The following is a 24473-nucleotide window of genomic DNA, read 5'->3' as shown; positions in this document are numbered from 1 at the left end:
GTGAAGTCAATTCAATCACTTCTACAATAAATTCGTTTGAACCAAAATCGCGGCATGAGATTTCAGACCACGAATGTCGAGTTGTATGTAAACATACTCGGATGGGATACTTTTAGACAAACTTCAACGTAAAATATTTCAAAATGGCAAAATAAACAGCATAAAATTATTGATTTGTTTTTTTTCTCAATCAATGAAGAGCAGCTCTTATGTGAAATGTTGTAATGGATCTGTGTATGCGAGACAGGAAGATCCAGATAAAAAACTCGTCTCACAAAATTGACATATTAAAAAGTCTCACCGAAGTTTTGTAATCAGAGAATTATTCTCGTGCCGTGACATACATGTCATCAGATTTTGGAAGAATTATTTTGTCATAATTCAATAATATAAAAATATTGAAGTTCTGAAAAAAATTACTAGCGGGACTTGCAAGCAAAGAAAACAAATAAAATATTTGTGATGCTCGGGTCGGGCCTGTTATACTGAGCGCTTGCTACTTTACCAAAAACTATAGCTAGTGGTAATAGTGCAACTCAAATCTTTTAATCCATACAGCAGACCAAGCACTTCGATCACTCTATGAAAAAGGGACAATTATTACACAAACAATCTTTTTTTCAATAAATGTAATCCTTGTAATCAATGAGAATCGAACATGTGACGTTAGCTCTGATATCGATTGTTGGATCGAGCGCTTGCTACTTTACCAAAAGTTATAGCTAGTGGTAATGGTGCAACTCAAATATTTTAAACCGCACAGCAGCCCAAACACCACTGTTCGATCGCTCTACTAAGTAGAGATAATTATTATACCCAACAAGACATCCACGGAAGAGTTTACAAACTGCGAATCCTAGATTTCTAGGGGTCGTTTTGCTTATTTTGTGCTCGACTTTTTATAAGCTTGTAGTTGAGGGACTTGTCTGCAAAATGATATTATGTGGCTGGCACCAACGCAGCATGCCAGCTTATGCGTGGGAATCCAAATAAATCAGCGGATGGTAGCTGAAACAATTGAGATGAAATTGGAATTAATTCCTACTATTCCAATTATATAAATTTATTTCAGCGCAAGACAGAGAATAAAACAATTAGCCTTGCATATTTAGATAATAATATGATTATAAAATATAAATCGGACACCGAAATTTACATGAAAAACTCCTAAAAATTATTATGATAAAAAACCATGAGCAAGATGAAAAGATTTCACTATAATATTTTGTAAGTTACACCTTCATCGTGTTTCAGGCAAAAAAACGTATACTCTCTTAATACAGGAGAACAAAACACTTCATAAATATTTTGTAAGTTACACCTTCATCGTGTTTCAGGAAAAAAATGTTTTTTATTATAACCGACTCATAAAAATTATTTTTTTTTGTCAAAATTATTATTTTGTACTCCAAATATGATACCGTCTCACATAAGACATGCTAAAAAACAATTACAAAATTAAATTATTATTTTTTATGTCTAAATTATTATTTTATAATCCAAATATGATTCGTCTCACATAAGATATACTAAAAAACAATTACAAAATTTGATCGGATAAAAATGAATACAGTATAAATTATATTGAATATAAAAGTTCGCTACAGCTAAAATGTATTGATTAATCATTGGCATGTGAAAAACAGAGTACATAAAATTTGAAGAAGAAAAGTATATGATAGACCTCTTTATGTCACGTTCTACCTGTGTTTCTTGTCCTCTTTAAATGTATACGATTTGTCATTTTATTTTATGAGCGTGTCTCATGTGAGACCGTCTCACGAATAAACAAGATCAACATGTCTCGTAAATATAGACATATAAGATCGTCTCGCAAATACTTTCCAAATGAAGCCACTTCAGTACTTTGTATTATGAGTAGGTCTCATGTGAGACCGTCTCACGGATCACAATCTGTGAGACGGGTCAACCCTACCCATATTCACAATAAAAAATAATACTCTTAGCATAAAAAGTAATACTTTTTCATGGATTATCCAAATAAAGATCCGTCTCACAAAATACGACCCGTGAGACCGTCTCACACAAGTTTTTGCCTTGTATTATTATGCTTTGGATGAGAGATTTTTTAGTGTATTTTAAATTAGAGACATATTTAAATATATATTAGTTACTTTGCACACGTGGTGCGTGCGTATAATATTTTTTATAATTATCGAGAGATTAACGTGAAATTTGTCAAATTATTAAGGGACTAAAGTGTTATTTGAATTGCTGTAATTAAAAAAAATGTTTGTTGAAATAAAAAAAAAAAAAGTTTAATAATAATATAACATAAAGGTAAAATTGGAAGATCCAAAAACAGATCAAGACACTTTTTTGTATCTATCATAGAGATTCTTAATAATATAGATTCAATGGGTCACTATTGGGCTCGGTGAAAGCCCATTTTTCAATGGGTCTTAGTCTTAGTACCATTAGCGAAAAATGTCGACGAATCTGGTCCGTAAAAGGGCTTGCATATTAAGAGATGGGCTAAATTTGAGCCCACCAAATCACGCTATGATTCTGGGACTTTAAAATTATAAAGTTCATATTTATTATTTTTTATAATTCGAATTATTATAAAAATATATTTTTTTTGGGATGATACACAGAGCGTATTGATTTGGAAAAAATTTCGTTGGCATTACATTTACTTCTATCTATTGTTCCTGGGTTTTTTTTTTTGTCAAACTTTTGAAATCTGACAAGGTTGGTTTTAGCAACGACGAGAACTTCGAATCTTCTTAGTCGTAATATAAATGTGAAATTGACTTGAAAAATTGAATCTACGTTTCGAGTAGATATTTCTGGAATGTCGAATTGCTCAAAATCGATATATTTTGGTCGAATGAGAAATTAATTATTCAACAATGGTAATTAAACCAATTAATATAGTAGGAATGAGAAAATAACTTGTCACACATTGATAATTTATGGTTGACAAAAACTTGTGTGATATGGTCTCACGGGTCGTATTTGTGAGACAGATCTCTTATTTGGGTCATCCATGAAAAAAATATTATTTTTTATGCTAAGAGTATTACTGTTTATTGTGAATATGGGTAGGGTGGACCCGTCTCACAGATTAAGATCCGTGAGATGGTCTCACGTGAGACCCACTCTTTATGGTTTACATATCTTCATTATTTGTCATTTCGTATATATAGTAACTATTATGATCAAATCAATCATATTAGGTAAAAACTTGTATGAGATGGTCTCACGGGTCATATTTGTGATACGGATCTCTTATTTAGATCATCCATAAAAAATTATTACTTTTATGCTAAGAGTATTACTTTTTATTGTAAATATGGGTAGGGTTGACCCGTCTCACAGATTAAGATCCGTGAGACGGTCTCACATGAGATTTACTCAAAAATATAATACTCTATACCGAACATTATGACATTCACTCGCTGTAACATATGTATATAGGTAATTTTAATCACATAATTCTTATGAGATAATCTCGCGATATAATTTTATGAGACGAATCTCCAATAACCCATTTTATGAAAATTATTAATTTCATTGTAAATAAAAACATGATTGACATATCGCATAGATAAAAATTGATAAAACCGTCTCATTTCAAATTTAAAAACAAATGCAAGCGTGCGTGATGGATAATGAATTTCAAAGTGGTGTCCATGTTAGTAGGCTTTGAAAAACTTGAAGATAACGTGTGAGTGATATTTGGTAGATTTGATTTGACTAACCAACTTCCTAGGGGACAATCTTACGACAAAAACTTGTGTGAGACGGTTTTACGGGTCGTATTTGTGAGACAGATCTCTTATTTGAGTTATACATGAAGAAGTATTACTTTTTATGCTAAGAGCATTACTTTATATTATGAATATGAGTATGATTGACCCGTCTCACAGATTAAGATCCGTGAGACAGTCTCATATGAGATTCACTCTATATTTTTTATCCATGAAAATTCTCGATATATATAATTTTTTGAGCTAAAAAAATCGAAATTCAATATTTTATCTTAAATTTGAGCTCTTGATATCATATTCGACATTGTTCAAAAATTTTAACACCAATTATTTTGTAAATAATTTATGGACTGTTACACACGCATACACCTGTTATAAGAGACCAATTCTACTTCGGCCCATTATGTTGTCAGGCCCAACTTAGGAGCAACGTACTTTCCCCAACCAATAGTTTACGATTTTATTATCTAGGGAAATTGAAAATTTTAAGCCGTATAAGTAAAAAAAAATTACTTTAAAATATTCCAATAATAAAAAATATAATATTGTTTATTTTTCAAAATTATCCTTGATTCTTGTGCAAGTAAATAGAATATACTACTATAAACTAGGAGTGAGTCTCGTAAAAGACCGTCTTACAGATCATAATTCGTGAGATGGGTCAACCCTACCCATATTTACAATAAAAAATAATATTTTTTCATGGGTGACCCAAATAAGAGATCCGTCTCACAAATACGACCCGTGAGACCGTCTCACACAAGTTTTTGTCATAAACTAGTTATAATAATAAAAAAAAATTCAATCGAAAACATTAAAAGTGAAAGTAAAAAATATTTTTTTAGATATTATTTCAGACTACAATGATATAATATAACTTAATGTACTATCGATGAGATTTGAGCATGTATCCGAGATTTGCTTATTTAGGACAAAAAAAAATACGGAAAAACAACTTAATATATCTAAATAAATTAAAAAAATTATTCATAATCAGCGAGAGTGGAACTTGATATAACAATTAGTAAAAAAATATTTTGGTAAGAACAATTTAGCAATTTTTTTTTTTACTCTTAGAAATGATGAAATTTTATGAAATTATTCAAACTTCTCTTCTTTCACTGTTCAACAATAAACTCAAAATTTATGAACTTAAATTCCGAAGGCTGATTAAATTTTTCTCCCAATCCCATGTCTTCGCTCCAAAACCCTAATATTTGAACTTGGATAAATCTATAAGATTCCATTCCCGAAATATTCCGGTGACATGGGTTGTGCATCATCCGTTCCAGGTGAATTTCAGCATCAATCAGGGTTTAGATCATTTTGAATCTTCTCGCTTTTATTATTAATGTTGATGTATGTTCTGAAACAAAAAAATATAGAATTCATCGATATAGTTCTGAATCTGTTGGCCTTTATCATTGAATACGATGACCCTGGCTTGTTTCTTGCTCCTACGGGTTCTGACTTTTATCAAAAATAATATTGAATCCGATCGAGGGCATGATTGAGATATTTATTAATGATTTTTTTTCCTTCAAAATTTTGTTTTGAGCAGATAAAAATGCTGGAAGGTTGGGACGTCAAAATACAGAAAATGGAGGATTGAATGATGCGAATAACCTTAAAGTTAAGGTAAATTTGTGCTTGCTTTTTGATTGTCCGTGTTGACTTTGTTGAAAAAGCTGATCTCAAGAACATCGTGTTTGAGTGAGGTTTTCTAATTAGGCAATCATGTGGCAAAAAATGGCTCCTTATTACTAGTGAATCAAGCGATGCCTACCAATTATGAGAGCTTTTCTTGTTTCATATTCCACTCCCATTTCTCAAATACTGTATTTTTTGAAGTTCAAACCATCCCACTTTGATACTTGTCACCGTCTTCCCAGTTTCGTACCAAATTAACTAAAATCACGAGCTTATCACTTAGAATCAGGTGAAGGCTGAAGTTCATCACGGGTTACATTTATTGTATTACGGTCTGCCCAAAGTACCATGTAGGACAGTCTAATGGGTATATGTGTGAACTTTCTAGCATTTTTCCTTTCATAGTAAGAGTCTACTTGAGATGTTAGCTGATATCTGCTTGTTGTGGAGTCTTTAAATCAGTTTTAACTGCTTCCAACTTGAGATATTTTATTCGAAAACCAGATATTATCCTAAAATTTGCTCTGCCGTCTTTGGATGTGTTTTGTTGTTGCGCATGTTTTAATGAATGAGCTGACTTGGTGACAGAATGCTTTGAGCATTACTAACTGCTGCTGCTTGTTATCATTGAACACTTGTCCTTTGGGCCAGCCATTTAGTTTTAGTGTTCTGACGATCCTCGAGGGATGCATTTAACTTGAACCTTGCTTGCTCGGGGTGTGACTGCAACCCACCTAATCCATGCGAGCTAATGGCCGTGAAAGATATGCCTATTAACATTTAGAGTCTTGCCTCTTGGTGTATTCCTTGATGCTCGTCTGGTTGGGATAAAAATTTCAGACTCTTGATTGGGTGAATGGTGTTAGACCTTGGCTTTTCTCATATCAAATGGTAAAGGAAGGTTTGAACTGATATTTTGTTGCTAATAGGCTGTTGATTTGCGACTTGTCGCGTTTCGTCTGTATTAACTTTTAGGCTCAAAGTTTAAATTACTACAGGTGCGACTAATAAAATTGATAAAATATCAGAAATTTTTTTTTGGGGCAATTGCAATAAGTCTAAATCAAAGAAAATTAGTTGATCAAAAGGAGGAAAGTTTGTAAACCTTCTAGGAAGGGAAGGCATGGTATTGAAAATTAGTGGCTACCATCAGCGCCTTACTTTGTAGGTAGTTGTCGAGTTTTCATTGAAAAAGAATTCACTGTAGCACATGGTGATAGTGGGAGACGAGAGCCCTTTGTCTGGGGGTATTAGAGCCCTTTGTCTGGGGGTATTGGTGCTGGGCATTTCCGAGTGTTACTCTCATGTGTCCTTGTAAAGCAACTAAGGACTTTGCAGACTCATTCAAGGATGACATTAGCTGGAAAATCGGGGACGGTTGTATATGAAGGTTCTTGGAAGATGCGCTGTGGCTTTTAATGAGAGATTCTTGTAGTCTATGAATCATCTACCTTACAGAATAACCTTATTTTGAATTTTTTTGTTTGGAATTTTCACTGTGAGGGCAGTGAGGTTTTCTGTACGGGAGAACGAGGGAGTCAATTTCATTATATTGTTTAGAGCATTTTATACCGTGCATGTGCATGATTTTAATGCTGATATTGAAGAGAAGGTGGGATTGACAAGATGACATTAAGTAAATTTGCATAGTAAAGCTGCAAAGAAATGAAAGTATGGACCTGAATGGTATTTTAGGGAAAAAACGAAATTAATAAAATCAAATAATACTGTGCTATGATTTTTAATCAATCTGCTTCTGCTATATATTGTATCAGGTTCCACCAACTGAGCCGTGCAAATTGCAATTTTATCTTTTTAAACATGACAGGCCTGTATACCTATGGCATCATTTCTATTGAGATAGAAGTTGTGCTGTCATTATCACCTCACCACCTCTGTTTTTTCCTGATCATGGTTGTCAATTACTACTGGTTGTCAATTACTACTGAATTCACGCCCTTTGGTGTATCATTGTGCCAAACGCTTGACATTTTTTTAGTTTGAGGTTTTTCTGAAATGATTTGGATAAAATGTTGAAAGCACTAAAAAGCATCTGCTTTTGTGGCCTTAATAGTTTCCATAATCTCCACAGCTGGTGCTCTTAGGTGATTCTGGGGTTGGGAAAAGCTGCATTGTTCTTCGATTTGTTCGTGGTCAGTTTGATCCTACATCTAAGGTAAAGGATAATGTATGTTATGGACATAGGTTGATGTGAATGCCAAATAGTGCTCATTAAATTTGTAACTATTGGATCATGTATAGAAGATGGATTATGTGATTGTCAGATGGATCTATCCAAACTTGTAACATCTTTGACAGGTCACTGTTGGAGCATCTTTCTTGTCTCAGACAATAGCCTTGCAAGATTCAACTACAGTGAAATTTGAAATATGGGACACTGCTGGACAAGAAAGGTTTATTTTTGCCAATCAATCTCCTAACCTAATCCCTTCCCAATTCTGGATAGACGAAGTTTGTGCAAATGATTTGACAAGCATTGCCGCTGTGCAGGTATGCCGCACTGGCGCCTCTGTATTACCGAGGTGCTGCAGTTGCCGTAGTGGTGTATGATATTACTAGTCCCGAATCATTCACCAAAGCACAGTATTGGGTCAAGGTATATCCAAGAGATCCACATCATGTATACTAAAATTCGCAAAAAAGATGAGATAAACTTACTCAGACTATGCACTGAGTTGTTGAATTCAGCTTTAAAGTTTGGTTGCAGCTTCTACTGTAGGCTTTGTAAGATTAAAACCTCAATAGCAACCAGTTATGTGTTCTTAGCATATGAAGCTGTATTGTGCACTTAACAATTGCTATTTCAATGCGCATTTCTAGTACTTATTCTACACTCACAACAACGTCATAGATTTTACTCTGCAGAACAATCTGCCATTTTCCTGTATTAACATTTGACAATAATTGAAACCATAGGAGTTACAAAAGCATGGAAGCCCAGACATAGTCATGGCTCTCGTAGGTAATAAAGCTGATCTTCTTGAAAAAAGAGAAGTACCAGTTCCAGTAAGCACATAAATTCTACATTAGATTTCCCTACTGTTGGCTTTCTTTTGGTCTATCAAACTGTAGCTTTCTTGTATATTTCGAAGGATGGAAATGACTATGCTGAAAAGAACGGAATGTTCTTTATAGAGACCTCTGCCAAGACTGCCGACAATATAAACCAGCTCTTTGAGGTAAATTTTTACCTTTTTTTTACTTTCATTTTTATGCAATCTTTCGCATCAATCGGCCAGTTATGTTATAATCAAATGGTCCAAATGTTCTTACTGTCTGTTAACTGAAACGTACCGTACTTTAACTACTTCAAAATTTGCGGAAAAATTAAAAATTTTCTTAAATATAAAATAATCTTCAATATTTGCCATAAAATACCACAACCAAATCCCCCATAAGAAAAGGTTGTCAAAAGAATCGTTCATAAAATATTTGAAATTCAACATCACTAATAAAATCTGCTAACAAAATACTTGCTCAAAACATCTCCCATCACATCATATAAATCAAAGTATTTTTAAACTTTGCATAAAAACGTAAACATGGCGGTCCTCGGGTTTAGCCTCCTGCTCAGTCCAAGCCTGCCATTTGGTCGCCACCTCCTGTCTCCTCATCAACATAAGCACCTGCATCGATCAAGTCTAGTGAGTCTAAAGACTCAACACGTATAAACTGGGAATAACGAGTATTACATAATAAAACCACATACAACTTCAAAATATAACATATATACTCGAAACTTAAACTTTGCGTAATAAACTTGAACTTTTAATAAACTTAAACTTTCATAATAACTTTGAACTCTCATAAACTTCTTTGAACTTGAACATACATACTTTGAAACTTGAACTTGCATAATAACTTGAACTTTCATAAACTTGAGCTTTGCATAAACTTTGAACATACATGCATACATAATATGACGTGCCATCACATAAACTTTTCTTTAAACATGATTTCATACTTCAACATACTTAACTTCATCATTTTGCGTAGAGGATGTTTCAAAGCAAGTGACCCATAACATAATAAATATCTGATCAGACAAACCACAGTACTGGGCTGACAGGGACGTATCCACTGTCACATACATGAGATCCCTGTTCATAATTTAACAGGCCAGTTGATCCACGTTCATAATTTAACGCTTCACAACCATGATCTAACCCGTTCATAATTTAACGGACAGATTGGTCCCCGTTCATAATTTAACGCTTTCCAATCCTAACTTCAAACCCGTTCATAATTTAATGGGGTGGAGAGGTCCTCGGCCACGTTCACCGACTTCCAAACCCATTCACTTTTGGTCACAAGACATTTAGCATACCTCAAAAACTTCAAATATTTTCTTTGCACGTCATACATACTTACTTGGTGTTGAGGGATTCGTTGGATGTCAATCGGGTCGTTGCTGCAACATACTAATATGAATACATAAACTTAACTTGTACAACTTAAACGTAAATGTCATGCTTAATCCCAAGCTAAATAAATTCTTAGAACATTCTATAATTTCCCATGACATCACCTTGTAAAACATCATATTAAACCATAGCATAAAACCTCAAATCAAACCTTAAATAATAAAAGAATATACCTAAAATCTGAAGGTACACGGACCCCGTCCCTAGGTCCGTATCATGGTCCGTGTCCGTGCGCTTAAAAATTGTTGTGATGAAATAAGAAGGCACGGACCCCGTGCCTGCCTCCGTGTCTGGGTCCGTGTACGCTCTGTTCGACGAATTATTTTATGAAAATTTTTCGACATATCTATTCTCCCAATTAACACATAATGCATCAAGATTCATCACTATGAGACCATTCTAGGACACCATAACAATGAACTAAACTTTTATAATCACCCTACAATTCATACGACCCAAAATACTGTCATTTATATTAAAGTTTATTTCTTACGACTTCTTAATAATTCAAGCTCTTAACGACATGAATCAAAACCTCAAAAATACTCTAAACATCATTACTAACTTTCTTATATGCAGCAACAATCACCCGTCGATCTCCAACAAAGCCTGCAACATAAAAACTTCAAGAACATATTAAAATCCATAACTTTCTTGAAACACGATTTGAGCAGTCATACTAAAAACTCCATAACTCACTCGTTTTTAATCCAAATAACTCGAATTTTATATCAAATCGAACGTATAAAAAAGATCTACGTTTTTGTAGTTAAAAGTTTTCTCAAAAATCTTTACTGAAAAATCGCAGTATTTTTCAGAACAGCAAAAACGTTTCTAAAAAAAAATGCAGTTTGAGCAGTCCTACGAAAAACGCCATAATTCACTCAATTTTCATCCAAATATTTCGAATTTTATATCAAATCGAATGTATCGAAAAGATCTACGTTTTTGTAGTGGAAAGTTTTCTCAAAATATGTACCGAAAAATTGCAGTTTTCGAAAGAACATCAAAACATGAATTTTCGGATCTAATTTGAGCAGTCATACTAAAAACACCATAACTCACTCGTTTTTAATCCAAATAACTCGAATTTTATATCAAATCGAACGTATCGAAAAGATCTACGTTTTTGTAGTTGAAAGTTTTCTCAAAATCAATACCGAAAAATCGCAGTATTTTACAGAACAGCAAAAACGTGAATTTAGGTGATCCAAAATTGTTTCAAACTTGATCTAGACGTGATTGCTCAAACTTCTACGCATCGCACATATAATTTTCGCATAAATAACAACACAACGCATAATATGACAAGATCGATGCATCAAGAACAGAATATACGTGCCTTTTGATATTTAAAAATACTGTAACGACGATACCGAAGCGGAGACGGAGCGATAGACGATCCAGGACGAACGTAGCTCGATTTTCTTTAAATAACCTCAATGAAATGATGCTGGAAATTTTCAGAGAAATGGAACGATGCTTCAAGGGACAATTGAAGAGGAATAATATAGCATATAATTGAGGAAGAAGAGTTTTAAGTTAGTTTCTCTTCTCCTCTTTAGTCAAAAAGAAGAAAAGAAACATGTGTTTTGTTTTATGTGTATATGTGGTGTGCGTGTGTTTATTTAACGTGTGGGTGTATATATATAATTGAATATATGTGTGTGGTTTGTATTAAAGCATGAGTGTGTGTGTAGTGGTGTGTGCTTGTGTGTTGATATATATATATATATATATATATATATATATATATATATATATATATATATATATGTGTATGTATATATACCTACATATATATATATATAAACAATTGTAACATATGTTTTTAATATAATAACAATCTATTTAAAAATATTTAACATACTAATTTAAAATAAATCTCATATTAACCACATTATAAATTTTAAATTTAAATAAGATGCATAAATACTACAACTCTAAAATTTTAAAATCAATTAATCATTTAAATAATTTAATTAAGCTCTTAAATTACTAAAATTAATTAAATTATTTAAAATACTCCATCCTTATCTTAAATAAAATACTGCATTAAAATTTACTAAAATCGTCCCGATCTTCTTTCCTCGATCTCGCCTCGAATAATCGCCTGAAACATAAAACTCTAAAAAACATTTTAACGTACATTAAATAAACATAAATAATTAAAATAATAAATTTCATAAATTAAATATATGCATGCATTAAAATCATTTAATAAAATACATAAGGAATTTAATAACTTGCACGCACTTGGTTCATATGGACTTAAAATTTTCGGGACTTCACATTAACCTTGCAACAATGTGAGGAATAATTTCTGTTTTTTGAAGTCGATGTTGATGCTTACCAGTGCACTCTGCTCTATGTTCCTTTTGTCATAAAACATAAGTTATTTGGTTTCACTTGCTGTGGAACTTAACTCGGTTTTGATGTGGGCAGGAAATCGCCAAGAGACTGCCACGGCCGTCCTCGTCATGAATACACTTTCACCGGACTTCAATTTGTGTTACTTAAGATTGCTCATCTCCCTGTACTATGTAACCTATTATGTTTTTTCTGTTAAATACACAAGTGCGTGCACAATTTCAATCTAAGATAAATTGTTCTTTGAACCTGGATGACCTAACTATTTAAAATTATACATCTGAATTTAATAAAACGTGATATCGGCAAGTGCTTTTGTGATGCACGAACTATTAGCACACCACAAGGACGTGGTCTAGATTTTGATAATGTACCATACTCTTGAAATTTACAAAAAAATAGAAGAGTCTTGTGCAGTTCTGTTGCCTTGATCACTGATAACGATGTGGCTCAGATCATCGATGCAAATTAAACAAGATGAATTTTGCACACACCTATAGTTGCCCAAATTCCCAAAATGTTCATGAAGCTGTAAATTTCAAAATACTTTACTAAAGGTGGAAATGAAAAAGATAGTGATAAAATATGATCAAACAAAAAAAGATAACGCACATCTCCCCTGCTCTTATAGTAGTATCCCACGTGGATATATCTTTCAAGAATTTAGGATAGAATTAGCTATAAACCACATTAATAAAACTCAAGTAGATTCAAACAAAATCAGCAGTGGGATAACACCGAAAGTTTCGAATATTAATTTTTGTTTGTAGACCCGTAAGTGAATGTGCCAAATTGAATAGGGGGATGCAAATAATACCCAAGACAATGTAAAGGAAAAATGGTAGATCGCTGGATAGCACTCAGTGGCGTCGTACCCATAACTATATAGAACGCTAGCGCCACAGAGAAAACCAGTTGGATTCTGCATTACGGAATGCCAATCGTCTTCCTAACTGGATCGATGCATTTAGCATAGTGGAGATCCATATCTGCAACCCTAGGGCTCGACAGGAGGATTGTTTGAAGGATCAGCTTCAGCAACAAGGTTGCCAAGATCCACAGCTGCTACCAACGGAACCTTCTCTGCTGGCTCAACTCCACTAAATGCATTGCCTCCGGTACCAGAAGACGTCAAGGATGCTTCGGGTTTACGGGGTGCAACCTCAGTTTTTGGTGGTGAAACATTTACCTGGTCGAATTTCGTTTTGCGTGGTGGCCTTCTCTCGTATCTATCATGGCTGCGGCTGCGGCTGCGGCTGCGTCTAGGGCTCCGGCTGCGACTGCTCCTTGGACTCCGGCTCCGAGACCAACTCCGGCTCCGGCTATAACTCCTACCTCTGCTACGGCTTCTGCTAGAACTTCGGCTTCGACTGGAATCCCATGTTCGAACTCTATCAGGGCTCCGACTGAAACTCCGACCCCTACTTCTATCAGGGCCATCTCTTCGACTTTCGAATCGCCCCCGTCCCCGGCCTCGTCCTCTCACATCTAAATTGTTGAATCGATCATGTGCGCCACGTCCACCCCTGTCCCATCCCAACCGAGCACCTGAAGGACCACCATCTCTCCCACCACCACGACCACCAAAATTTCCATCTCTCATCCATCCTCGTCCATTGAAACCACCATCTCTCATCCCTCCACGTCCACCAAAGCTGTCATCCCTCATTCCGCCTCGGCCACCAAAACCACCATCCCTCATGCCTCCACGACCGCCAAAGCCACCATCTCGTATCCCACCACGATCACCAAAGCCATCTCTCATGCCACCACGACCACCAGAATCCCACCGACCAGCACCACCAGAATCATAACGGTTAATGGGACCTCGGTCCTTGCCAAAACCAGGCCCACCACGTAAAGCTATGTCTCTCACCTCAGGAGGCACATGCTGGTTGGCCCCCTCCAAAACTTTAACAAGATCAGGAGCATGTTTCCAGTCTTGCTCAGAGAAAAATGTGTACGAAACTCCTGTAGCACCAGCTCTCCCAGTTCTTCCAATTCGATGAACATAGTCCTCAATCCCAGTTGGAAAGTCATAATTGACCACAACCCTGTGACAAGATAATTTCGAAAGGCATAGATAGCATAAAATTAAAACTGATAGCTAGAAGTGTCAAAAGGAAACAAACTAGACATAAAAATGTTATAATCCAAAAGATACTAAGAATTGTAAAATCGAAGCAAAAAACAAAAGTTCCAGACCTTATGTCTCTTATGTCAAGCCCCCGAGCAGCAACATCAGTGGCGACTAGAACTGGGGACTTCCCACTTCGGAATTGATTAAGAACCCAGTCTCTCTCACCCTGAGATTTGTCTCCATGAATTACAGCTGCTCCAAAGTTACGTCCAATACTACGTGCCAGCTGGTCACACAACTTTTTAGTGGAACAAAAAATTATAAATTTAGAACCACGTTCCTGGGATCTAAGAATTTGCTCCAAGCGTCTTTGCTTCTCCATTTCTGGGACTACTTCCACATGCTATTGCAGCAAAGTAGTTTTTTGTTAATGGATAATCATAATACACGTGCTTAAAAGATTTCTTTCAATCAATAAAGCAATGCAACGATATAAATGCGTGTAATATACTCCTAACACTGACAAACACTAAAAACCTAAAATCTGAATACAATGCTACAAAGGAGCAAAAAGGTAAGTCTGGTGTAGTATCACAGTCCTAATTTAGACCTGTTAAACTAGTAGCAATAAATTGATATATCGAACAAAATGCTTTAACTGCCTGAATGCAACCAACGAAACAATAATCACATACGTAAAAAGTATCAGATTCCAGAGACCACCAAAAGGAATAGCAATACTAGTCACACTCCAGGCCCTTAAGCCACTTATTTTTACAATAATGTTTATTTTTTGAATATGTATCATAAGATTATTGACTATTCAATTTCCCTTTGGGATAACATTTCCTTTTTTACATATATACCTGTGTGATAGCCTTATTCGCACTGAGCTCATCAACAGTGCCAATGTTGACCTGCACGGGATTAACTAGTAAATCACCAGCTATTTTTCTAACTTCCTTGGGCCAGGTTGCAGTGTACATAAGAGTTTGCCTTCTTGGAGGCAACTCATTGACGATTTTACGAATCTGTGGCTCAAAACCCATATCAAGCATTCTATCAGCCTCATCAAGAACAAGAAAAGAGATCTGTCTAAAGTCAATCCTCTTCATTTCAAGGATGTCATTGAGTCGACCCGGAGTTGCCACAACGATATCCGCCCCTCGATCTAGTTCTTTTAATTGAAGGCCTTTTGGAGCACCACCATACAAGCACTGAAACAAATTAACAACTTGAGGTCTTCGTCTATAACTAAAGCAATAACTGATTTGCCAATAAGAAAAAGATTTGAAGGCCAACCGTGCATGAAACCCTAGATGATCGACCAAACTTGAGCGCTTCATCCTGAATTTGGGTGGCAAGCTCCCTGGTTGGAGACAAAACCAACACAGTTGGACCATTCTGAGAATTGTTTTGTCGTCGTCGCAGATGAATGAATGCAGGAATAAGATAACCGAGTGTTTTGCCAGACCCTGTCTTCGCAATAGCAACTATGTCCCTGTTCTGTAAAGAAATAGGCCATGTTTGTGCCTGAATGGGCGTGGGGGCAGAGAAACCAGCAAAACGCAACTGCAAAGATCGAGTAAAAATGAACTTCAGTAGACCGCTTCGAAGGAAGTTCAAACCAGTGACAAAACTATCGTAAAGTTGAGCCTACGCTAGTCTAATGTTGGAGAAGGAAACAAAATCAAATAAAAATATAATTGCTCAAGGGGTTTGCGGTTGCTTACTGAAGCAACTCGAGGCAACAAAAAGGAGCAATTAAAAGAGAAGAAACGGAGCCAATAGCTAGAAATCCCAGTCACATATTTATTGTGAAATGGATACCGGGCACCAACCACCCCTCAAGAAGCAGTGCCCAATGAAGGCTCCAACAGTTGATTAGCACCCTCATACACTCAGAATAGTTGTCGCACAGAAATGCGCATCGCAGTGCAGCGTACGACATGTGCTCCCCCTCTGGAGCAGATATCGCACCTGCGACAAGTTAGAATTGATGAGCTAAAAGTATGAATTTTGTAAATGAAACATTAAGCAGGGCATAAGGAACATCACCTCTGTATAACATGTACATTTTGAAAATATTAATTCATCCAATTAGGTTCAAACACTTACATCCTGTAGTAATTCTGGCGGAAATCCAGTGGCTTCAAAAGTCATGAATGGAGCTGGAACGTCGTCACCCTGAACAATATAAACCAAGCATCACTCGCACGGTTTGATGCAATTGAGCATCCGTTCGAGTAGAAAGTATTGGAAAAATAATTAATGCAGCAGCCAAACAATCTCACTGCAAATACAATTATGAGGGGTACCGGTGTAACAATACAAAGGTAAATTAATACAAACAAGCTGTCACTAAAACAAGCCAATACATGAATCTTGTCCATGGGAGCCTTTAATTACTTTCCATTGGCCCCATTTTAACAGAATATATATTCCATTTGATAGCAATTGTGAATCTTGGCCATGATTAATTACTTATTGAGCTAAATGCATGAAAATTGAACCTATGAAGTAGCTTCTTGCCCTTGTCGCCTTTCTAAATTAAAGAATTTCTAAAGGCTTGACATATTAGTTCAGTCAAATAACTGTAAAGCTAGAGATTTGTGAGAAAATTAGGAGTTATATGACAGGATCTTCCACATCTTAGACAAGAAAAATGCATGAACATATTTTATTTGTGCTGTCTGAAAAAAATACTAGGAAGTTCTTTCTGATAAATAAAGTAAAGAAATGGCACAACAGAACCCGATTTTGCCAATGCAAGAGACATCTTGTTGCCTCAATGCAAACAAATTAAAAATTAGGAGCAAAATATGACATGAAACTAGATAGGCAATGCCATTATTTAACACAACTTTGGGGAACTACAATTATTTGTAATTTCAAAAGGATTTCCTCTTGACAAAACTGTACGATAACTTCTCATGGACCAATTGTCTCAACCATGCTTTCAAGACTCTGTATTCATTCAAGTTGAGTATAAATTATTATTCATCTTTCTCCATATAATGGTCCTTTCGACCCTAATAACTTCCCTCTAGATAGTTTTGGTCAGGAACTCAGGATAATAATATTGCCCCGTGTTTAAAATTGAAGTACTCTCAGCTGATTTATAGCAGTCATAAATCAAAATTTAAAATCGTCAACAGTAAAATCTCTATAGATAATTTGCGTGGCAGACATTATCAAGTCCAAACATCTACGTCAAAACACATGAATGCCAGCCTTTTGGTAGCAAGAAAGATGTGTGACCAGAAAATTACCTTGTGCCTTTTTAACCCCTCTACAAGGTTCAAAGTCAAATCCAGCAACTAACAATCTATCACATTATTCATTCAGCTACATTAATATAAGCATCACTGGTGTTTCCTCTAGGATCTTAGATAATAAAAACCAAGACAAGATAAAATGACCATACCGTGGCGGTTACTTCATGCTTCTGTCGATAAATTTCTGCTGCTGATAAATGAATAAGATCTGAAGGTCCCGCGATCACTGAAGGAGGTCTGAGAAAAGCATTGTTGGGAAAAGGAGGGGCTCCAGAAGCATGACTATAGACCCCATGCAAATCAGGTCCTCCAGAAGGACCAGGACCATTCAATCTTCCTGGGACTATAGGAGTGACATTTTGAGGGAAATCACCCATCCTCATTTCCTGGTACAAAAAATAACTAGTGTAAATAAACGTTCAACGCGGGATTTTGTTGCGACTTGAAGCATATAGAACATGCGACTTGAAGCATATAGAACATGCAACTAGCAAGAACATTACTCAACAGATAGTTTTCACGAACTGGCATTAGCATATGAGCATACACCCATGTCAAATATTCATTCAAGGGCGTCCTATTTTCCCATGTTTCTGGACAAAGAATTTACCTGTTGATTTCTTGCCATGGGTAAGGGTGCAAGCTTGGGCAGCTGATGCATTGCAGGGGCGCTCTTGTCAGCACTGTAGTTAAAATCATTTCCAGTTCTTCCAAGATGGTTTTCTTCATAAGCCATCTTTGATGCTACAGGAGGCGCATTCTGCTGCTGGCTATGCATCATCCCAGGGTCCATCTGATTTGGAAATCTAGAACCATACTGTGAATGTGCTAAGTCTGCCCCAGCTTGATGCGCCTGAAGCGAAGGATTGGTTTGTTGCAGGTTGACAGATGAGCCACCATAAAGGGTTTCTTGGTTTGGCGTAGTGCTCATATGTGATGCTTGACTAGAACTTGCTACTGCAGACAAGTTTTGCATAGACGGAGTCCCTGTTTGCTGAACCTGCGCAGGTGAAAATCCAGCTTTCTTCCCTTGCTGATACTCTACATCATCTATTTGAGGAATTCCATTTTTCTGTTCTCGGGGACGGGGAAACTGTTGCCCTTGCATCGTATGCTGGTGGGCAGCCACAAAACCAGAGTGCTTTCCATGATGAAAGTTAGAGTCGTCTCTTGGAGCAAGTCCTGTCACTTGGTCTTGTTGGTGAGGTAACAGCGACCCTGGAATTAAATGCTGAGATGGCTGCAAGGAACTTTGTGGACCCTGTGGAGACATGTTCTGTTGATGAGCTACGTATGGCGTTTGGTAAGGGTTAAATTGGAAACCATGTGGATTTCCCATCTGAGAGCTTGGATACATTTGACCTTGTGGACCATGAGACTGCATCTGTTGATAAGATGCTTGGCTGCCTGGTTGAGTGGGAACATGCGGTGTTGGTTGCGAAACTCCTTGCTGACCTGGCTGTGTAAACATTTGGCCCAACAGGGATGGCACTTGCTGACCAGGTTGCTTCACCATTTGCGTCCTAATTTGTTCAGGTGCCAAATGACCCTGCTGCTGTATCCCCGATCCCAAGTGTGGCCCCTGCACCTGACCAGGTGGTGGCACTTGATGTTGAGAAACCTGTGGTGTCAGCTGAATGTGTTGCTGGGATGATGAGCTGATAAGTTGCCCTTGTGGCATAAGGGCCAGTGTATGTTGCTGGTTCTGAAAACCATCTGATTGCACTGTTCTTGTTGATGGTATAGGATTTAGCTTGGGGGTAAGAGCTGCAGGTGGTGGCCCTAGTGGCAACGGTGGTGGTAAAGCCGTCGGCTTTTCGTATTGAGTAGCATTTGTTTCAGGATTCCAGTAATATAAGACGCCCGTACTTCCATCTATCAATCCTTTCCAAGGTTGAGGCAGAGTAGGATCATCTGGCGCATATCTGGGACCATATGTACTGGGGGATGCCTCTGCAGAAGCCATTCCAATTTGGACACCCTGACAGAAATTGAAATTAATTTCTAGAAAGCGACAAAGTAAAAGGAATTAAAGCTCGATCCAGGTAGTGGCCAAAACACGCAGCAGTTGCGCTGAAATAAAATATCATACGAAATATGCTCCATACATCTATCAAACAATCAAATCCAGTTGGATTTATAGATACAGAATGTGAAATTCACCAAATTATATTAGTTTAAACCCTCGAGCATATTCACGGTGGATTATGAAACAGATAAACATCAATTTTTGAATCAAAGAGTAAGCTTTCAATCATGATTAATCAGCTATCTACATCGCTGTAATCTCAGGAATTTTTCTGCTAAAAAACATCGAATAACATTAAATAAACTCAAAAATAACAATAGCTTTACAAAATAAAACTCGAAACTTACTGAAAATCCGAGCTAAACAGGTCCCCCCCGACTTCAGCTCCGCTGGAGAAATTGGATTACAGAATTACGGATGGAAGGGAGGGCACGATTTTCATTTATGTACTTTATCAAGGTTAGGGTTGAAAGGGGAGTGATTGTCTGGGTGCGGGTGTACAGATCTGAGTTCCTACTTTCTAGGTTTCACAAAATTTTATTTCCAAATAAGTAAAAAATTATAAATGTATTAATATTAACATTCAATTTATTATAAATATAACTGAATTTGCAAGATTATGTATATTTGTTTAAAAATATTTTTATAATATTTCTATTAAATAAAAAAATGGAGCACTTTTAATCATTAGATATATGTTAAAAAATCAACATTCCACAAAAGTTAGTTATTCTAGCATTATAATATATTTTATACCATCGATTTCAATTTTTTTTACTTTGTTACAATTTTTAAAATGAAAATAAAGAGAAATTATGGATGATAATTAATTAATGTTATTTTAAAAGTCAGACAACCGTAAGGGTCCTACTGTACTAGTGAATGAGTATATATTATTTTGAGCAATCTTTTAACCAAGCAACTGTATGTATAGATAGATAGATTGATAGATAGACATATACGAAAACAAATGAAATTAAAGAACATACGATAAATGGAAGCTTGAATGCATGATCCTTCTACATCTTTCATTCTTCGAATCAAATAAGAAATTCACTAAAAACTTTGGTTTTAAAACAGCTTGTAACAACTCATTTTAATTATAATTTATCATATTCTCATATCGAAACTCTTAGTATCTTCTACAACCTAAACTCAAGTTGTTTATCAAACTTTATGTTCAGAAAGATACAAACACAACTCTTTAACAAGTAACTTGAATAGCTAGAGTTTTTAAAGCAACACAAATTGATCATTAATGGTTAGATATGAACATAAAGCATGTGCTAAGACGAGCATCTGTATCTTCTTCAGTCTTGTATCATGTCTTTAAATGCACAAACTCCTTCAACGATCAAATCTACAACAAAACAAATACTTGTACCGATAGACGACAAAAAATAAAGTTATCTTTTGTTTTTTTTTCTTTATAGTATGACGCAATTAATGCACCTTGATATGTATATAAAAATGACAATAAACGACTTCTGAAAAGTTTATTCATTAGAGAGAAATGTTTGATCATATCTGTCTTTTTAAGAGACATTCTTGACAACTTGAGACATCAAATGATGTGCATTGATTGGTCAAATGATCTTTTAAAATGTCGGGATGATATGTACAAATATTAACTTGGTGCGCAAGCAAATCGGTCAAAGACTAAACAACGACTTGATCTTCTTATACAACCCGGTTAAAGTCTTTGATACGACTTGATTGGGCAGATAAATATGCATCTTGACTTTGAGTGAGTCTCATGTGAGATCGTCTCACGGATCATAATCTGTGAGACGGGTCAACCCTACTCATATTCACAATAAAAAGTATTATGCTTAGCATAAAAAGTGATACTTTTTCATGAGTGACCCAAATAAAAAATCCGTCTCACAAATAATATCCGTGAGACCGTCTCACACAAGTTTTTGCCCTTGACTTTAGTATAACTTTTTATGGATGTCCGATTTGGTTTCATGGTATCCATCTTAAAACTTTAGACACTGAACAACTCGGTGATATTTTCAATCTAAAATTCATTTTTGTGGGATTGATATTTTATTTCCTAAAAAATAATAAAAGTCTAGTTCTAAAAACAGCTTTGATTTCTCTTGCGTATCCTCACATCTATACAGAAAAGCTAAAGTTGTCAGCAGCAACAGATCTTCCATTCCAAGGGCAAATATTGGTCCTAGAGTCGCTCATAATGGTATTAATGAGGAGTCTAGAACATTGAGAAATAGTGATGGCTTGACCAGTTCATGTTTAGATATACAGGTAGGAGCAAGTTGCAGCAACATTGATCTGGCTCGTTCCATCACAAATAGTGCTTCTGATTTTATCTGTGATTCAAGTGGCTCTGCCCCTCGACATCTGGGTGACAATAATGGGTCATGCTGACTAGAATTCATAGCTTTGCTGAAATTGGTAATCTCTTAGCTTTTATTGGGATGCAATTATCGAACCGTCAATTTTAAAATGTTATACGATTTAGAAGATTTGATATGCATCATTATCATCGGTTATAATTTTTGGTAAAATGACAAGAGCTCGAAACTACAATCGCCAATATCAGAGGCAATATCACGAGTTCGATTCTCATTGTTCGTAACGAGTGCAATTATTAAGCCAGGAACAGATTTTGGTTCTAATGTTGAGTCATCAGCATTAAGCAGTAATAACCACCTGGGTTGTCTGAATGCGAATTGTGGTTCGATGTTTGATGGCAACTTAAATAGTTCAAACCCCCAGAATAATAGCAGTCAGAATTGTTTGTTGCCAAGTTTATGTATTGACGACAACCTGCCTTCTCCAGTTTTCAATGTTAGTGCTGAATTATTGGGTGAAACCAGTTGCTCCAACACTAAGAATTTAAGTTACAGTGATGGCACTGTTGTGCCTCCATGTTCAGAGGTCGGGACTACTTCAAGCAGAAGTAGCAGCCCAATACCTTCTGAAAGTTGAGTTTCCACAGTGTGAACGTGACGAGGGTGAATGTTGTGTGTATCAGAATGTAGGTGTTGTTCGTAGGTGTTGTAACACCCACGACAACATGCAGCGGAAATTATACTTTTAACACACTAACATGTAACTGGAACAATAGTAATACGAGAGACGAGTCAGTTAATTATGCACAAGTATAAAATACTTGTGCGGTGCCTTAGGGCAAAATAATTCACTAGAAAAACTTGTAAGTTTACAAAAACCAATACTAGTGAAAGAATAAAACAACTCCCTTAACAAGGTGAGTAACAAATTGCATCCTAAACCTCTAACAAACCGTATAATCAAAACAATATGAGATGCATCAACTGAGAAGTGAAAGATCTTCAAAACTCAACACTCTAATCAAAACAATGATTAGGTGTTGTCTTCAGATGTTGTCAGCACTTCACAGCAACAAGCTTTCAACGACACGAGATTTGCTATTTTCGGAAACCGTCTCTGCGTATCAATTCGTCTCTGACTCCCAAAAATCACCAGCCACGAGTTCAATATCGTCTCCTCTTATTTATACCCACTTCATCCTTTTTCCTATTAAACATGGAAAACCAATTTCATTAGGAAACAAACTCTATTGAAAATAAGCATAATATATCTTATAGATAATATCTTGAGTCTTTTGAATCCACACGAAATCATACTCCAGAAAGGCAAAAATACTACGGATATTATCAAAAGGAAAGTAATTGATAAGGAAAATATATCAAGGAATAAATCAAGGAATAAAATTCCTTTCAATCTCCCCCTTTTTTGCATTTCTGGACAAAACCAGTAAAAATGGTAACTCCCCCTGGATTAGTCAACCAGTTGTTGACTCCCCCTGAAAAACAAACCCAGTAAAATTTGCAAGTTAAATGTTGTAGGTTAGATGTTGCAACACTCAGATTATAACATCGATTAGTTCAATATCAAGGGGAAACTAAGAACATAACAGAAGCAGTTAAGGCACACCAATGTCAGAATTTTATGAATTACAGCCACAAAAACATCAGTCAGTTTCCTTCACTCCTGTTTGCGTCTTCATCAGCCATTTTTGTCCCACTGGTCCCAGCAGTGTCTACTCCCCCTTTTTGTCCAGAATGGAGACTTGCCGCTAGCAAAAGCTCATAATCAGCCACTTGATTTTCATAATGCTCGATGGTCGCCCTAGCATTATCAATCTGTTGTCGACCATAGGCGATTTGAGCACGAATGTAGGAGAGGGACAGTGTAACATAGCCAGCAGGAGGTGTCGGGGGCAGACTAGAAATGTCAGGCAGAGGGTCAGATGTTGTTTCACCAGTGTGGCCAACATCTGCAGCAACACTCGAACCCATCCAAGGCAGATCGACTTTTCTGTTGCCTTTGAAGTACGCTGGGGAAATCTTCAGGGAATCGCCAACAGGGCAGAGCTCTTCATCAATATCCGGAATGAACCCTTGAGATTCCAGGATGCCATAGATGAGCGAAGGGTAAGGGAGCTTGGTTTTCTTGAAATCCCCTTGAGCGTATTGCACTGTATTCTGAAAAACCAGCTTCCCAAAGTTAAAAGCACGCCCGGTTCCAATAGCAAATAGCATGATGGTATGTGAGCGAGTCACGGTGGTAGTGTTGCTTGATGGAGTCCAGTTCCAAATAGCAGTTTTATGTAGAACAGAAAAGAAGGAGGTGAGATTTGCAGCACTTAATTTCTTGGGATGATCAGGGAAAATATTGACCACACCTCCAGTAAGCACAGTGGTGACAGCATGAATATCTAAGTCCTCTTCAGCTTCTTCAATATCTGGGGTGTCATAGAAGGCATTGATCACAGTCGGCGAGAAATTGTAAATACGATCCCGAATGAACACTCTGCCGTATTTCACCGAGTCCTCATCGGCCACACTCCTCAAAAGATTGCAATAAAAC

General features: G+C 36.3%; 2 protein-coding genes across 3 annotated transcripts; one reads left to right on the top strand and one right to left on the bottom strand.

The window, feature by feature from the left end:
* The first annotated feature begins 4805 nt into the window (after positions 1-4805).
* Positions 4806-12450, top strand: LOC140804360 (ras-related protein RABF1). 2 transcript variants are annotated; one of them, XM_073160328.1, is made up of 8 exons: positions 4806-5029; positions 5299-5375; positions 7480-7563; positions 7707-7801; positions 7899-8004; positions 8325-8370; positions 8481-8587; positions 12278-12450. In XM_073160328.1, the coding sequence occupies exons 1-8, from the start codon at positions 5005-5007 to the stop codon at positions 12314-12316; spliced, it is 579 nt and encodes a 192-aa protein (XP_073016429.1). In that variant the 5' UTR covers positions 4806-5004; the 3' UTR covers positions 12317-12450. The 2 variants fall into 2 exon arrangements, with proteins under 2 accessions (XP_073016429.1, XP_073016428.1); XM_073160327.1 differs by having other exon boundaries at positions 8325-8414; positions 8501-8587.
* A 442-nt stretch (positions 12451-12892) lies between these two features.
* LOC140804359 (DEAD-box ATP-dependent RNA helicase 40-like) lies at positions 12893-20095 on the bottom strand. Its single transcript, XM_073160326.1, has 8 exons — positions 19937-20095; positions 18171-19541; positions 17710-17946; positions 16401-16469; positions 15585-15854; positions 15149-15499; positions 14408-14685; positions 12893-14256 (listed from the first exon to the last, which is right to left on the bottom strand). Exons 2-8 carry the CDS (start codon positions 19524-19526, stop codon positions 13200-13202), a joined length of 3618 nt encoding a protein of 1205 aa, XP_073016427.1. The 5' UTR covers positions 19527-19541; positions 19937-20095; the 3' UTR covers positions 12893-13199.
* Between the last annotated feature and the right edge of the window lie 4378 nt (positions 20096-24473).

The sequence above is a fragment of the Primulina eburnea genome, chromosome 11 (genome assembly GCF_022965805.1).
Source record: "Primulina eburnea isolate SZY01 chromosome 11, ASM2296580v1, whole genome shotgun sequence".
NCBI classification, from domain to species: domain Eukaryota; kingdom Viridiplantae; phylum Streptophyta; class Magnoliopsida; order Lamiales; family Gesneriaceae; genus Primulina; species Primulina eburnea.
The sequence above is the reverse complement of the archived record's forward strand: the minus strand, read 5'-3'. Positions and strand labels throughout refer to the sequence as shown.

What these genes read in the sequence shown, in the direction of transcription:
- LOC140804359 (XM_073160326.1), bottom strand. Translation starts at nt 19,526, where the DNA reads ATGGCTTCTGCAGAGGCATCCCCCAGTACATATGGTCCCAGATATGCG. An exon ending in CGAATAAGGCTATCACACAG is followed by an intron (nt 14,686 to 15,148) that starts GTATATATGTAA and finishes TTGCTGCAATAG; the next exon opens with CATGTGGAAGTAGTCCCAGA. An exon ending in CTTGACATAAGAGACATAAG is followed by an intron (nt 14,257 to 14,407) that starts GTCTGGAACTTT and finishes ATCTTGTCACAG; the next exon opens with GGTTGTGGTCAATTATGACT.
- LOC140804360 (XM_073160327.1), top strand. Translation starts at nt 5,005, where the DNA reads ATGGGTTGTGCATCATCCGTTCCAG. An exon ending in TTGTGCATCATCCGTTCCAG is followed by an intron (nt 5,030 to 5,298) that starts GTGAATTTCAGC and finishes TGTTTTGAGCAG; the next exon opens with ATAAAAATGCTGGAAGGTTG. An exon ending in AAGCACAGTATTGGGTCAAG is followed by an intron (nt 8,005 to 8,324) that starts GTATATCCAAGA and finishes TTGAAACCATAG; the next exon opens with GAGTTACAAAAGCATGGAAG.